At 40.2% G+C, this 16,936-nt stretch overlaps 2 protein-coding genes across 2 annotated transcripts in view; both read left to right on the forward strand.

The window, feature by feature from the left end:
- LOC139223119 (testis-expressed protein 2-like) overlaps positions 1 to 2,366 on the forward strand; it is a 29,698-nt gene extending 27,332 nt beyond the window's left edge. The window contains exon 12 of the mRNA XM_070855084.1: positions 325 to 2,366. Within this exon, the coding sequence (XP_070711185.1) occupies positions 325 to 474 (150 nt within the window). The 3' untranslated portion in view covers positions 475 to 2,366. The remainder of the gene's footprint in view (positions 1 to 324) is intronic.
- A 1,338-nt stretch (positions 2,367 to 3,704) lies between these two features.
- Positions 3,705 to 15,024, forward strand: ccdc40 (coiled-coil domain 40 molecular ruler complex subunit). Its single transcript, XM_070854560.1, has 18 exons — positions 3,705 to 3,812; positions 4,083 to 4,161; positions 4,577 to 4,704; positions 4,963 to 5,046; positions 5,768 to 5,987; positions 7,359 to 7,516; positions 7,637 to 7,759; positions 8,582 to 8,703; positions 10,174 to 10,417; positions 10,513 to 10,695; positions 11,774 to 12,019; positions 12,151 to 12,364; positions 12,581 to 12,750; positions 12,843 to 12,934; positions 13,104 to 13,224; positions 13,818 to 14,006; positions 14,098 to 14,256; positions 14,692 to 15,024. Exons 1-18 carry the CDS (start codon positions 3,705 to 3,707, stop codon positions 14,941 to 14,943), a joined length of 2,892 nt encoding a protein of 963 aa, XP_070710661.1. The 3' UTR covers positions 14,944 to 15,024.
- Positions 15,025 to 16,936: the final 1,912 nt, after the last annotated feature.

Here is a 16,936-nt window from a genome sequence, read left to right on the forward strand (position 1 = left end):
AAACACTAGGTTTTGAATTACTGCAATTCAGGGAGACAGAGCCTGGTCACATCAGTTTACCAAGTTCAAAAGTTGAACTGCTGCAGTTCCATTGAAATGAAATGCATTTGATCTGACATGTAGCTGTAGCTGAAGCTATCAGACATTCAAAGGATGGATATTCAGCAATATGACAAACAGGCAGAATTCCAAAGATGTAAGACGATATTCATACAATCCTAGAACAATCTTATAACCTATAATGTGCTTACCGTTTGTAGTCCAACTCCAAGACTTTACATGTGTCAAGAATACTAAAAACTGTCATTGGCTCTTCTCTTTTAGAAAATCTTTGTAATGCCAAACATGGACGATGTATGGCTGACTATCATGCATTCTGCTTTGGACCCACGCACAGCCAGCGGGCCCTTAGTTGACTCTGCAGGGGACCCAGAGCCTTCCCAGATGGAGAAAGATGGCACTAGCCAGCCATGAAGACTGTTTACAGTATTTCCTCAAGCTTATCAAGTCTCAAAATGAGAACTGGAGCCAAAGTCAATGGGTTAGACACTACTGTAGTACAAACACATTCCCGTAGGGAGCGGCTTTCTCACTTATCATAGAGGAGACCATACGAATCTTACAGGAAGAACAAAGTGTCAACCAAGGTAACACTAAAGACAAACTGTTGCTTGCTGCTCTGTTCAGTCGTATTTATCTTGCCAGAGGAAAGGGGATTTGTCTTTGAAGGATGTATAGAACAGTAAGCACCTATTGAGTAGGGACTGAGTAAAGAGAGTTGTGTTTGGCTCGGAACTGAGTAGCATACGGGGATATATAAGTACATGATGTCCTATGAACACACTGAAATGAAAGCATTCACCAGATACCTTACAGCATGCAGATGACAAGCTTCTGCTGTAGCTAGAGAGCGAGACTTTAGCCCCCTTTGTTAGAGAAACACAGTAAGTGCAGATTTACATTGTGATAGTGTGTTGAAATGAGAGCTGTTTCATAGTGAGTGATTAGTGTGTGTGATGGACAGTTGTTGTTTCCACTGTGGAGAAGTGTAAGCAGGTTGAAAACAGCCCAGATACTTGATGATGAAGTTTATTTACTATATGACACATGGAAACCTTTAAGTGGCTTTATGTCATTAGTTAATGATCAGGTGTTAACAGTTAACAGTATTCATATGTGCTGTGACCACACCCTGAACACCTCCCTTCATTTGCCAAGACCTCTTTTTTTTTTTATGCCAATGATGCCCTTATCCATGTGAATATGGAAATAATGCTTAAGAGCAAACACACATAATCTAGAAAGTGTCATTCCACACTAATGACAAATACACAAACACAATAAGTGCAATGATAGAAATGCTACGTAGGCTGTAGTATGATCTTGTATAAACATAAAAGTCTATGTAGAAGTACGAGGCCTCTAACACATCTGTTGAATGTATGTATGGATAGTTTTGGTTCCTACTGTTATTGTATAACAACAGTTTTTAACCAGTCACCCTTTGACTGTGGTCTGCAAGTTATTGCACAAATAAAAGTGAAAGTTTTCTTTTCGTTTTCTGATGATAGACACTATGTCATCTGGCATATCCTTTTTCCAAATGTGTCATTCATGTTTTATTTTTCTGGAGTAGCAGGTGGTGTATTTAATTACACATCATCTGTACTTAAAGGTGTTAGTGTTGATGACAATATTGTTGGAGGTGAATTTAAATAACCGACTTTGATATGTGACAGTGCTTTAAAAAGACTCCATACTGTATGTACAATAACTGGATGACTTTAAGGTACGTTCTTTACTGGAGAGCATCATTTGCCAAGAGTGTGCAGCCTTATCTCCAGGTTCCCTTTGTGAAAACACCTTTTTAACATGTCACATTTCTAATCTTAATCACAGTCCTTTGATTAGGCCTATAGTGCCCGATCTGTCTTACCTCCAAGGTACACATCCTGTATTGATACAGCATTGTGAGGTCGTATTTACAAATGCACTACAATACCTGCATTAACATTGTTTACAGGAGTTCTTAGCTTGTTTTCATTTTTTTCTCTCGGAATTCTGAAGCACTATACCACAAAAAGGATGTTTTTCTGTATGATTGACTTTCCCTTTATGCCTTTGTTACTTAAGTATTTGTTTTTGAATGTCTACATGAGGTGGGTTATGGTCGTTTTTTTTTGTCTACTTTGGAATAAACCGAATGACGTAAGATTTTTGCAAATAAATGAAGGTATGCCATGATTTGTATCTGTGTATTATTAATGAATTTTTCAAAATTTTGTGTAATTTAAAGGCCAAATTAAGTGATTATATGTATCTGCCTTATTTATAGAGCAAAATAAATCTGTCAATGAAAGCCTTTTTGTTTTGCCTCAATTTTTTATTCAGAATTGAAGACCAAAATCTTAACTGCTTTGTATTCATTTGTCCTTGATTGACCAAGATTTTTCTAGTAACCTACTGCATGTTGAAAATGAAAGTATTCATTAGGCAGCAGAGGAGTCCCTGAGTGGTTAATTATGATGATGATTACAGTAGTTACTTCCACCATTGACTGTGTACAACTCTGCCTTTCACCTCTGTCCTCCTGAGTCCAGCACACAGGAGATTCAGTTGTGAGGGTTAAGATGTGGCCAAATGATTGCAAACAAAAGGGGGATTTCCTTTCATATTATCAATGTTCTGTATGTGTAGTCGTAGGCAATGTTTTCTATTTCAATCAGTTGCTTTCAGCCATCCCAGCTAACTGGTTTTCTCTTTTGTCCTGCTAAGCAAGACAAAGATAAATAAAATCATTTTTAATTTCATTCTACAGGCCTCACTGTTCTTTTACATGCAACCTGTTCCTTCGGAAGGTGAATTTGATATTTTAACAACATGTTAACAATCTACAAAAACTTAGATTTTTAATCCAGAATCTTGAAGATATCATACAAAATTACTGCTACTAAAAACAACTGAACATGTTTAACATTGAACACTTTTAATCATGTAGCTTCTGTAATGAGTGAGAGGAAGATGAGTTGCATTTGATTGTCCCACTGTCCATAGGTGTAAGTTTGTGGTCCAACATTCGTAACTGGCCAAGGCCACACACCCTTTATTTTAGACTTCCACCTTTAAACATCATGTTGGGGATCTGGGTGATGTCTGTCCCTAGATAATAAATAGGCCTACAATTTGTTCTGGTAAAATGTTTGTATTAGTAAGTTTCCATGGATTTCATGTATGTATTCTTGTATTGTGTGTTAACAAAATAAAGGTAATAATAATCATTACAGTAAAGTTAGTGGAGGTGGTCCTGTCTGTTCATGATAATAACTACAGTTGATGGTTTTATTATGAGAAATGAGCGCTCACACACATCCGGTCTGCACCAGCGGAAGTGTACTGTTGCCTAGCAACGTCAGACTGGTTTGTCAGCCCCACAGCGGTGAGTAATGACCTGTATACTTTATAGTTTTAGCTGGCTTTAGTCTTGTCAGAATTAAAGGGAATTATTATTAATATTTGATTCAGACATTCGCTGTATTTCTTTTTTTGATGCCGTAGTCTAGCTGTTCACTATACTTCGACTCTAACTAACTAGCTTTAGCTAACGCTAACTAACCCTGGTTAGGGGCTAACAGCTAGCTCTGTCTTTACAAAGTTAGCTAACGTACAATAATTCTTTTCATACCAGGTTTGTCACCACAGGTGAAATGCAGAGGGCTGGGGGTGAGGGAGGCGGGGGAGGAGGGGAGGAGGGAAGGTCCGGCCAAGAAGAGAAAGACAGCCTGCTGCAGGATGGAGGTGACGGAGCAGCAGAGGTATGACATGAGTGAAGCTACGTCCCTGCTGTAGTGTGGCACTTTTCTCTTTTCACTCCTTTATCATCTCCCTTATGGAGACACGCTTCATCTGTTGTCCAGATGCTGTTTATGTTTCCTTCACATGATATAAGTTAACAAGGAGTTCAAGTCTGTTATATTATCATATACAGTGTCATTATTGTAATACAACAAAGTGTCTAAATCACAACCAGTGTGAGGTCCTTAACAGATTGTGTCTGTGTGTGTGTGTCCCTGTGTGGTTCCCAGGATCAGCCAGGACCAGAGCCACCTGATGACCTGATGACCCCTCAGCCTGAGCACAGTGGTGCTGATGACTACTCCCCTGGTCAGTCACACAGTAACCCTGTTTGACATTTACAGTTTAGAAAAAAATACAGTTAGCACTGTTGCCTCACAGTCAGAAGGTTCCAGCTGGTTTGTGGTTTGAGCGTGGGGGGGCCTTTCTGTGTGGAGAATGCATGTTCTCCCCATGCTTGCGTGGGCTCTCACAGTCCAAAGACATGCAGGTTAATTAGTGATTCTAAATTGCTCTCGGGTGTGAGTGTGAGCGTGAATGGCCTGTCTCTGTCTCTGTGTGTCAGCCCTGTGATTGACCAGCACCTAGTCCAAGGTGTACCCTGCCTCTCGCCCAATGTTAGCTGGGTGTGACTCCAGTGTGACAGCGTAACAGTAGAGTTCAGTACATTTTCCTGAGGGAAACTAATTTGGAAAGTATTGTCAAAGTATTTTCTGTGTTTTAGTGCAAGAAAACGTTGCTCAGGCGCCACTGATACCTCATCTCTCAAACCTTCACACATCAGAAGACATGGAAGATCAGGAGCCACCACCAGAGGAGGAGGATGAGTTCATTATTCTCGACTCTGAACATGTCTGTAGCTTCTCCTTCAGTGTTTATAATATCAGTGTTAATTAAATGAATGGATTTTGTCTTACTGCTCCTCAAAGAGAATAATGGTATCAGTGTCTCATCTGTGTGTCTCGTGTATTAGTGTGTTAGGTGCATTGATAAAACTGTAAAATGTGCCCAAATATCAGCACAGCCCTCCAGAGGCCATATTAATGCTGCGCAGAGATAATTTTTTTCTAGTCATGGTTATCATTGGTGCCATGTTTGGTCTGTTGGCAGCCCCTTGTGAGAAGGCAGCAAGCTGCTTTGTGCCGCCAACTCAGCAAGCAGCTGGAGAGGGTCAACCTGGGACTGAAGGAGAAGGTACAACAAATATTTGTTTCTGTTTCTTTTTGTTGTCTTTTTTTTCCTATTTCTGCTCTATTAGTACTTAAACAGATTCACATATGCAGAAACTAACCTAAACTAAGAACATACAGGTCAAACATCCCTAATTTATAGGATCTCAATATGTCCAGAAGATGGTGCTGTTGACCTGTACAGAACATCAACAGTGTGTGTGTGTGTGTGTGTGTGTGTGTATATATATATATATATATATATATATATATACACACATATATATGTGTATATATATGTGTGTGTGTGTGTGTATATATATATATATATGTGTGTGTATATATATATATATATATATATATATATATATACACATACACACACACACACACACACTGTTGCCCATAAAGTTGGAATAATTGTTCAATACCCCCAATTTTGTTAAAGCCTGAATACACAGTTTGCAAAGGTTCATTGTGGTTTAAGTTTCACTGTGATATGTTTGGAAGAGTTTGATCAATAAAGTTGAGAAGATCTACACTTTATTTATCAAGAATAAATCACACTGTCACAATCATTTCATGAGAAGAGGTAAAAAACATTTGATTCCAACTTTATGGGCAACAGTGTATATATAAATGAGATATAAAATGAGAATTCTATAACTGAAACAAAATACTTGAGACAAAGTGTGCATGACAAAAGGAAATCAAACTCAGTCAAACACTCTCTCCCACCACCCCAGCTGGCAATGGAGAAGACAGATGACAACCACATAGTGGAGCACGGTATTGAGATGTTCGGTGTTCAGGAGCAGCTAGCCAGACTACAGACAAGGCTGGAGGACCGTCATCATACCAAGGAACAGGCTGAAGCCAAACATCGGCAGGCACAGAATCAGCTGGAGGCCATGAAGAGCCAGTACTCCATTATTACCAGCCAGGACAGCAAAGCCAAAGCCAATGGTGGGACCGACCTGTGCTGATCCAGGATTATATTTTTACATGACACATTCTAACTGTGTTGCACCATTTACTTTAAACTCTAATCAACAACTCTAACATCATTGATCCATGATGATTCTCATATTCCAAAATATTGGTAAAGTGTGGCTTAGTTGTGTCATTTCTGAAAATTCATCTGAATTAGTCAGCAACACAAATTTGTCTGTGCAATATATTCTGTGCAGAAGCCCTGTTGATTGAAACACATGGGTCTTTGATGCAATAGAATTACATTTTTACTTCAGTTCAAATTGCAATACAAAGCTTCCTTAAACCGTATCTTAAATTAAATTGGGTTTCGATTTCAGGTTAAAAATTTAATCTAACAGATTCAGTATTTAAGATAAGATAAGAGAAGATAAACCTTTATTCGTCCCACATTGGGGAAATTTGCACATTTGCAGCGGCAAAGAACAAGAACAACAGTGCAAAGATAAGTTAAACAACAGGTGCCTATATATCAATCAATCAATCAATCTTTATTTATATAGCGCCAATTCACAACAGTGTTATCTCAAGACTCTTTACATAAAGAGCAGGTCTAGACCAAACTCTTTAATTAGAGAGACCCAACGATTCAGGAATTCAAAATTAAGGATTCAAGAATTCCCACATGAGCAGCATCAGATATTATATTGAGCAATATAAGTAGAATATAATATAAGTAGAATAAAAAAGCTACGCAGTATATACAAATATAACAAAGAGATTGCACTGTAGTAGAATGGATGAAGTGATGAATGATTGCACCAGTCAGAAAAACAGTACTGCACAGACTTGAATGAGGATAACATGTTGTACATGAGTCCAGTTGAATGAACAGTTGTGATTGTACAGTCTAACAGCAGCAGGCAGGAAGGATCTGTGGTACCTTTCCTTCACACACCGTGGGTGGAGCAGCCGGTCGCTGAAGGAGCTGCCTAGTGCTAACAGAGTGTCCTGGAGGGGGCGGGATGTGTTGTCCAGCAGGCAGGACAGCTTAGCCATCATCCTCCTGTCTCCCACCACCTCCACTGAATCCAGCAGGCATCCTAGGACAGAGCTGGCCCTCCTCACCAGTCTGTCCAGTCTCTTCCTGTCCCTGGATGTGACGATGCTGGCCCAGCAGACTGTTCCATAAAAGATGGCAAAAAAGAAAATTAAGTTCAACAGTTCTAGTTTTATATATATGTATACATACAAGTATACAGTTTAAAGATAGATTTAACTGTCTGTTAGACGAACATTGAAACCTGAAATCGAAACCCAATTTCCATGTTTCAACTTAGTACACAGTAATCATTACACAGTAAACACTGTGTTACTGTTTATTCCTGTATATCTTCTCCACAGTGTCACAGCTCCAAGCAGAGATAGACAACCTGATGCTGCATCTCGTATTCACACAAGGAGTCAGTGAAGAAGTGCACTCTAATGTGAAAATCATGAAGAACGCCAGACGCAAAGCAGACACTGACAAGATTCAGGCTGAAGATCAGAAACTGAAGCAGGTGGACAGGCCGAAGTGGAGCACATTAAAACCATCAGATCTTGACAGTTGTTGTGTCTGTATACTGCATTATCATTGATTCATTTACTGTTAATGATTGAAAATGATACTATGTTGTCAGGATCTGTATGTGGAGCGGCTAACAAAGGACATGGAGAGGCTGACGCAGCAGGTAGCCATGTATGAGGCCCAGGCCAGTGCTCAAGCAGCAGAGACACAGGCAGCAAAAGAGGCTCTCTCTGAGGTAACTATAACACAGCGGAAGACGGTAGTTACCTGCAAGCTGAAGGTTTCTTTAGTTGCCAAAGAAGTACTACAAACAGGGTTCGTACTTTACTGAGTAAAGCGCTTACAACTGCTTTATATTTGAATTGCATTAATATACTTAATTGCTATCTGACTTAAGAGTTTTTAGGTAAATAGTGTGATAGTTTATGTAATTCACCACAGCCATAAGGTGCTGGAAAAGCTTAAGAATGCTGGAAAAGTACTTGAATCTAACTTTGGAAAAGGTGTAGGAACCCTGTATAAATGAGTGCAGCTATTATTATGTATAATAATAATATAATATGAATAGATATTATACTTTATATGATATACATAATATTAATTCTATCACCGTTTACAATTCACTGACAGGAAAAAAAACATAGACAGCTGTTATGGCTAACAAGTTAGCAAAAAGTCGTGAATTTACATATCCTATCAATATGGAGCAACATTAACATTCATTCAGAGTTGTATTCTGGCCACACAGCAAATATCCAATATTCACTCTTGTTTTAGCTCACCTCCTGAGACAGACCATTTTCACTGACTCAAAAACCAAAACGGTCAGCTAAATGATGGAAGATTGTTTGGCAGAATTGACTTGCTTAGATCAAAGCAAGCCGATCAGTCTCACACTACTAAATTTAACACAATTGTCCCCATGCATTGATTCTTTTTTTTTTTCTTTTTAAAAAAGCACATTTATCATTTGTTGAACCAAATGTAAGCCTCTAATACACAATACATTTCAATTCAGTCCTGCCACATATTCACTTGTGTTTGGGTCTGTGCGCAGGCTGAGATGGAAATGGAGTCTCTGGTGATGGCGCGTAAACAGCTCCTGCAGCAGTGGAGCAGCAGCCTGGTGGGCATGAGGAGACGGGATGAGGCCTTCGGTGCGATGCAGGAGGCCATGCGGTGAGAGTGAGGGCAAGGAAAGGCTGAATATTAACTGATCCACTTTAAATGTTAACTTTAAATCCGAATGTTCATTCACCAACTGTTCTTCAGAAGAATTTTCTGGTACACTCAAGATCATGTGTGTGCAAAATAAGTGGCTACTGAGTTTTCTGCAGTTCTACAGTTTTATAATGTTGTAGGATTTCACTGAAGATAATATTTTGTCATTTATAACATTTTTAATAATTACCATATCATTTTACAAAGTATTATGTTCTTTTAAAATAAATAAACTGTACACTTACACTTCAATTCACATCAATTATGAAGGCACAAACGAGAGTGGTGTCTCTCCAACAATGGCCCTAATGTGCTGCTCCAGCTCTGATCACTCTGGGTGAGCCAGTCCGTTTGTCAGTATGTTTGGCAATAACTTTTTTGGCCTCAGATTTGGGATCAAACCATGTTTTTACTTCATTAGAAGAATGAGCACTTTTATGCATGCAGCTGTAACTTCATTAGAATAGTTCCTTTATTAATCCTTCACAGGAAATGACCATTAACTTGGTTCATTGGTAATTATCCTGTCAGGGCAACAGGATCTAACAGTAAATGACTGATCTGTAACACAGATTCCAGTGTTTCCAGTCAAATCTTTTGGAGTAAGGCAGCAGAGTACTGTGCTTCAGCAAATCTGTTGGTACTTTTTTATTCTCCTCTAAGTTCAAGTCTAAACTCTGCAACCAGGCTGAACATTCTGGCCCACTTTAACCCCTGGTAACAGCATGCCATGTATGTTTTGGAGGCATGCTTCATCAACAGCATCTTGGAGACAGTGTCTCTATGCAGTGATGGATTGTTGATATTCTCATTTCAGACTAAGAGAAATGAAAGTCTATATGATAAAATGGTATTCAGGTGTCCACGTATTTCAACATATGCACACATGCACATGTTCGATAGGGGGTCTCACAGGTTGATTGTCACCGTGCTTATTACAGTCAAACTAGAAGGCACTGATTCATCAGGTTGCCACTCTGCTCTGGGGGATGGTTGTCACAGTGTGACACCCTTTAGATGTTACATTCATCATGAATAATTCAAACAAATAATCATGACACTGATTTATGGTTGTTAAAAATCCATTTTCCTTTATTGAAACCCCATTGATAACTATAGAGACAACCAATTCTGTGGGGTCACAATGTGGAAGAAATTGTAAGAATGAAGGGGATATCCAGTTAAGGACCAGCACCCTAAAGCCTCCCTCTAATGAATGACTTTTGCAAGATGTGCTGATGATAAGCAACGCACATGAGAGTAAAAAGTGTGACAACAAACCCCAGTCTCCCCCAGTCTAGAAAATATGTAGAAAAGTCAACACAATATTTGTAGAATGCACAATAATAACCTGAGATTTAAATAGAATGGTAACACATATCAAAGCATGCATCTATTATTCTTGACTGCTCTTCTTGTGAACCTCAGCACCATCGAACACCAGGTGATCTTGCTGGACAGAGAGATTGAAGGCTACAAGAAATCTACGACAGAGGAGCAGGAACAAAATGAGACACTAACTATGCAGTTGAACTGGTCCCAGATGGACAGTGCCACCTTCAAAAAGCTGATCAGCCAGAAGCAGGCCCAGCAAGAGGCCCTGCAGTCCCACTACAGCACCTGCCTCCGCACTCTGAGGGAGACGGAGTGCAGCCTTGCCCGTCTCTCTAAGGTTGGCTTCTGTATTGACAGCTCACAATGCCTTTGTACCGTCTCTTTCCCTCTATAACCACTCCATTCACCAATTCTTTTCCTCTATTGTTCAAGGAAACCAGCACTCACCAGGCTGAAGTGAACGACCAGAGGAAGCAGCTGGAGACAGAGAGTGCTGTGCGTCTGGAGCTGGAGGACAAGATCATGGCCCACATGCAGCAGAAGCTCACTCACAACAAGGCTGCCAAGTACTCCCAACAGCTCACCGACAAGATAGCCACACTTAAGAGGGAGAAGGTAAGGAGAAGGTAAAGATGGTATTTAGAAATCATCAGTCAGAAGGTGCAGGTTCACACCTGTCCATCAATGTTGCTTTCCTCAGAGTCCCTCCATATATAAATAAGTCATCATATTGTCATCATATTATTTAGTATACACAGTATACCTTCTTTTTCACTCTGGGCTTGTCTCAGTTAACTTTGCAAGTTATTAATGCACATTCATAAAGTTGGAGAACTGAAAATAAAAAAGCTAAAAAGCATGGGCCAACCTGAAGCTGCAGGCACTGAGATCTATATCGTGACTTGTATGCCCTAGTATGGGTCAAACTCCAGAAAAGATGGATCTGCACTTTCTCAGTAAGTAATTCAGCAATGTCTTTCATTAGACCTCACTGCCTCTTAAATACCCACTCCTTTTCAACTTCACACCTTCAGTTTGTTGCTCCATCATTGTGGGGCAAGCCAAGATAACCCTGATGACATCACCAGGGTTAGTTTTTCAAACTTTGGAAAGCTCCGTCCAGAGCCACAATACATTTTACACCTGTTTCACAGGCTGTGGAGCACTTCAGGGGGTCGTCCCTCAATCGGAAGGTCGTGGTTCAATCCCAGCTATGAGTCAGGATGTCGAAGTGTCCTTGGGCAAGACACTGAACCCCAACTTGCTGCTGAAGCAGCTTCAGTGTGTGAATGTGTGTGAAAGAATAGTCTCCTCCAACTTACATTCCTCCTGAATGCATGCTGCGTGAATGGGTGAATGTAAAAGTGGATGTGATGAAGGATGTGATGTAAAAGTGCTTTGACTAGTTGAAATGACGAGAAAGGAGCTGTACAAATACAGACCACTTACCATTCATATGAGTTAACTGAACTTTATGTGTAAAAATCAGAGGAGCGCCCTTTAGCACACCTTTCTGTTACCATGGAAAACAGCTGAAATTAAGCTGTAAAGAGAAAGCAAAAAATACATGAAGTATAACGTGAACAAGAAGATAGAACATTACAGCACAAAGAATACATTTAAGTATAACGCTGCCTAAAAGATATTACATTTTTGTCTTTGTCTTTGCTCATTTTCTTTCCCTCTCCTTTAGATCTACCAGTTGTGGCAGCAGGAGCATGATATAATGGCAATGGGACTGGAGAGTGCCAAGGTTCACCAACATCTGGAGAGCCTGGCTGTCACTCAGGAAACCCTTGATGAGGAGATCGCAAAGCATAACAACCTAGTGACATTCAAACAGGCCAAAATTGAGTCCTTTGTTAGACTCATCACACAGAAGCAGACCACCATCACCACCTATAACAAAAAGATCTATCAAATTGCATCCAGCACTGGGGTGAGGAGTAATCCTTGATTGTCTGTTGTTCGTGTGGAATAGAATTATTAGAGTTATTTGAAACCTTTAGAAACTATCTTTACAATCGTATTTAAAAACTAAATTCTGCATTTGTGTGGCTCTATTCCCAGCATGAGGACCTGAGTCCTCTACAAATCAAGACTGACATATTAATGGCTCAAAATGAGGACCTGGCAGCGAATATCAAGGGTAACCAACAGCTCTGGATGAAACAGCAGGAGGCTCTAGTACGACTGACCCAGGAGATAGAAGATAACAGCAAGGAAATGCTCAAACTGCAGACCGAGTACACAAGCATGCAGCAGAAGAAAATACGGTTGGAGAGTATGTAATCTAGTTAAAAGTACACACACATGCACACACACATGTACACAAATCCAATCCAGTCAGTTGTCAGTCAGGTATAAGTAGGCTTCTAGTGATCAAACAGCCTGTCTGACAAAGTATTTAACAGTCTGACATCTCATAGTATGATAATACTACAGTAAAAACCTCCATATCTGCTATAACCTTCCATTAAACCTACTCCAACACCACCAGGTCAGATCGAAGTAGAGCACCGTGATGAGAGGGAACTGCAAAAGAATGCAAAGATGCTGAGAGAAGACCTGCTGAAGCTCAACACGCTGCTGAGCAAGAACAAAGAACTCAGCCTCGCATTGGCGCATCAGAACGCACTGATGGAAACAGACTTCCTTCACAGACTGAAGGCATGGCATGGCTGTTTCATTCCATTAGAATTTTGGTCTTGTCTGCAGTTTTCATAGTAAATGGTTATCAAATGTTGATATAATGTGTTCAGGAGGCGGAGCGGGAATCTATTGAGATGCAGATGAAACATGAGAAGACCCAGGAAGAGAAAGAGAGACTCCTCAACAGTCTGCTGGAGGCTGAGTCAGTCACATAATCATGTTTCCTATTAATGCATGGTATGCTTAGAAAACAGTAACATCCAGGGTATTTGAGATATTTAAATAAGCCGATCAGCGCATGTTTTCTAAGAAATAATACCTATCTATTGGAATGAAATCATTGAATTATTGACAGTGCGTGTGGCCAACAGGCGGCAGATTATGCTATGGGAAAAGAAGACCCAGCTTGTAAAAGAGACTCGTTCAGCTGTGGACTCAGAAGTGAGCCAGGGAGACATCCAGATGATGAAAGCTGAGATACACAGAATGGAGGTGAACACATCACACACAACGTGATATACACGAGACAATAAACAGTGCTCTGATGATTCATCCATCTGTTTGCCTTTGTATGTGCATACTTGTGTGTACAGGCAGTAACATTTTAGGAGGACTTTGTGATTACAGAATTATACCCCTGAAATCACTAGTTTGTCTCTAAACTCCTATCATCACGATCCAGCAGTTCAGCTTACTTTGTTCATAAAAACATTGCAAGTATTTGTGCCGTAGTGAAAATCACCAAGAATCAGAAGTATGATAAATACTGACATCACACCTTCACCGCAAATGCTTTGTGTGCAACATTTTTGCATTTACAGAGTACAGGGTTATTTTTAAAGGCTAATCTGCAAATCCAAGTCAGTTTCCTCTTGTTGGAGTGATAAGGAAAGATGCAACGGATACACACCATGTCACCATAGTATGTGTTTTGAGTGAAGCAAGCATTTAGAGTGAGCAAAAATAAAATGGCATGGCCTCTAAAATCCTTTTAAAAGGTACAATCAATAAGCAGTCATAGCCTGATCAGAATTTCCATACTTTTATTTATATGTTTGAGTTTGTTTGCGTGTGTGCCTGTGCAGGTACGACTTAGCCAGCTGCTGAAGCAGCAGGAGCGTCTGCTGAGAGAGAGTGAGGCAACAGTGGAGAGGAGGGAGACCATCGTCCTGCGCAGGGAGGCCATGATCCACAGTTCTCACAGGCAGACTACAAAGGGAGAGCTGAACCGCATCGCACAAGGCCTGCAGCGCAAGATCCAGGACACACACAAGGTAGGAGATGTGTATTTTCCACAAATGTGCAAATGTACTTGAAGCTTGTTGCACAATTATCTCATAAGCAGTACTGTATGTATGTCCTCAGCATGTTCTAGATTGTGAGCAGGTGATCAGGGAGCTACAGAAGAGCCAGGTGAGTCTGAGTGACAGGCTTGCACAGCAGAAACAGCAGTTGATAGAGCTCTGCGGCACCAGCTACGTCCTTGACCCTGACTTCATAAATCTCCAGGACGCCAAAGACAGGGTGAGGAGCACATACTGTTCACACATGCTACTGAGTAAATATACTGCCATTCTGTATTTGTGTATTATACTGGCTTGTACCTACAGTATGATGTGAATGTGACTGACCATTCACTGAAATCTAACACAGCTCCACCCTTTTAACTTTTAACTAATGAACAATTGGCATGTGTCAATCAAGTCTACTCCAGAACTGAAATACGCACCCTCAGTCCTCTGCCAGTAACTGTTTACAGCTCTGTTGAAGGTGTGGTGACAATGTTTCTGTGCCATGTAGACATGGCTGTAGTTTCGTCATAGTTTCCACTCATGGAAACCACTCCTGCACAGCAAAATACCAGAAATAACCGCTCTTTGTTTTTCCACCTTCTGTGTTCAGTGCCGTAAACAAATGACAACATAAAACACCACATTCATTCCTCATCCCTCCCTCTAGAACCTAGCCCACCTTGTGGCTCTACAGAACCGGACCAAGAAGCTGCAGGGGGTGTGTGAAGGTAGCTACCAGGCCTTGTCCACCAGTGAATCTGTTGGAGCTGCTCTGCAGAGCCAGATGGAGCGCGTGCACACCGTCAGCACCATCCTGCACCACGTGTGTGAAGAGTTCCCCCAGCACCAGGGGGCACTCCGTAGGCTGTCGATGGCACTGGCAGCACACACACAGGCCCCAGAGCAGGTGACAGTCTGACAGTGAGGGGAGGATGTAGACATGATGCTGAGTACAGAAAAGTAAGAGAAGAGGGAAATATTAGATAAGTGATGACCTGAAAAGAAGGAGAGGTCATTCATTTTAACTTTTGCATTCTGTTATGCTTTGAATGAAATTTTGATTGTGAAACAATGTAATAAAATAAGAATTCAAACAGTAATACATTTAAATTGATCTTAATAGTGTTTGGCTTTTTCAATCCATTTGCCAGTTTGGAAACTCATGTGTGACTTGTGGTTCAGTGGTAGCTAAATAATGAAAGCTAAGTAACATACGTAAAGGGTTGTAAAGTGACATCTTCCCCAAACATTCAATACAATCATGTATTGAGATAAACCTTTTATTTGTTCAATTACTTTAAAATCCTGTTCTCTTATTCAGTGCCTCATTTTCATTTGAAAGAGTCTTGAGGTATATTATATAGTTCACAAAGCATGTAGGCTGAGTAATTATACAAACTTGCACCTTTTTCTAATCCAGTATACTGTAGTCAAACAATATGTGCATCCACTGCATAAATTACTTCCTTCCTTCTCTACTTTTTACAGTCTTCTTAATTTGAGTTAAAGCTCTTCATTAACACACAATATTCACACAATTACTGAAAATGCACTCCTGTTTTATATAACAAATTAAACACAGTATACATTTCATTATGACCACAAAAATGACCATTGACTGCATCACGATTTTACTGATTCGAAGGAGGTTTGTACTGCGTTCATTCTGGAGATGTGGCTAAACAGAAGCATGACTTCTAAAATCACTTGATTTTTGAGTGTGCTGTTGATGAACACAACTGTCCCATGATGCAATTCATTAAGGAAAAGGAGCAGCTGTAAAACATTCAAATAAATTGTGGATGGTGGTGAAATCTTACAAAACAAAATCCTACATATACATATAAATACATTTTGATGCGTCGTTAAGTTTGGGTTATCATTTAGCATTTGAGCTTTTTCACAGATTTACTGTGGGTATGCATTTGTCTCCTCAATCTTCATACTGCTATTGAAATAAATTGATCACAACTGTCCAGGTTGACAATGGAGCTTGGTTCTGTTGACAATAGAGACACACCTTGTCAGCATTGTCAAGCATTGAAATCAAAAACATATGCTACTTGTCCAATGACTGCCAGTTTTACGGAGCAGGCTGCCGTCGATGGCAGCACATGTGCTGTATGCCAAAGTGACGCCAAGTGATCTGTAACTTTCCTGTGACGTCAATAGCGTTGTTCATGCAATGCTGTAGAACCGGCTCCTCAGACTGCATGCTCTCAGTGAGCACCATCCTGTACTTTGATTACACTGTACTTATGTTACACACCTCTGGAGGCACCCTACAGAATCAGAATCAGAATCAGAATTCCTTTAATAATCCCCAAGGGGAAATTGCTTTTTGTTAAACACGTCAAACACAAAGTAAAAATATAAATATGTAAAGTATAAGAATGTCTGCAGGACTGGCAGCATGCATGCACAGGCCCTGAGGCAGGGCGAAACAAGCAGCTAACAATATGTACTCAAACTCTGATACAAATTTACTGAGTGGGTATGTCTTGGAGTACTTGTAATGACTAGTAGAAACGATGCGTTTTGGAATAAGTCTTTGCACCCAATCAAAGTACATCCACCAAAAGTGCTTGGCAGGCTCAGATTGTTATTCTAAGTATCTGACAGCATTATGGAAAGGATCCCTACAGAGACAGACTTATACACTCCCCTCCAAAAGTATTGGAACAGTGAGGCCAGTTCCTTTATTTTTGCTGTAGACTGAAAACATTTGGGTTTGACATCAAAAGATGAATATGAGACAAGAGATCAACATTTCAGCTTTTATTTCCAGGTATTTACATCTGGATCCGATACACAACTTAGAAGTTAGCATTATTTGTAACGGAACACCAATTATTTAGGCGAGCAAAAGTATTGGAACAGATAGACTTCAAATACATTAATGTGAAAAGACT

Source organism: Pempheris klunzingeri, chromosome 3, assembly GCF_042242105.1.
Source record: "Pempheris klunzingeri isolate RE-2024b chromosome 3, fPemKlu1.hap1, whole genome shotgun sequence".
Lineage (NCBI taxonomy): Eukaryota > Metazoa > Chordata > Actinopteri > Acropomatiformes > Pempheridae > Pempheris > Pempheris klunzingeri.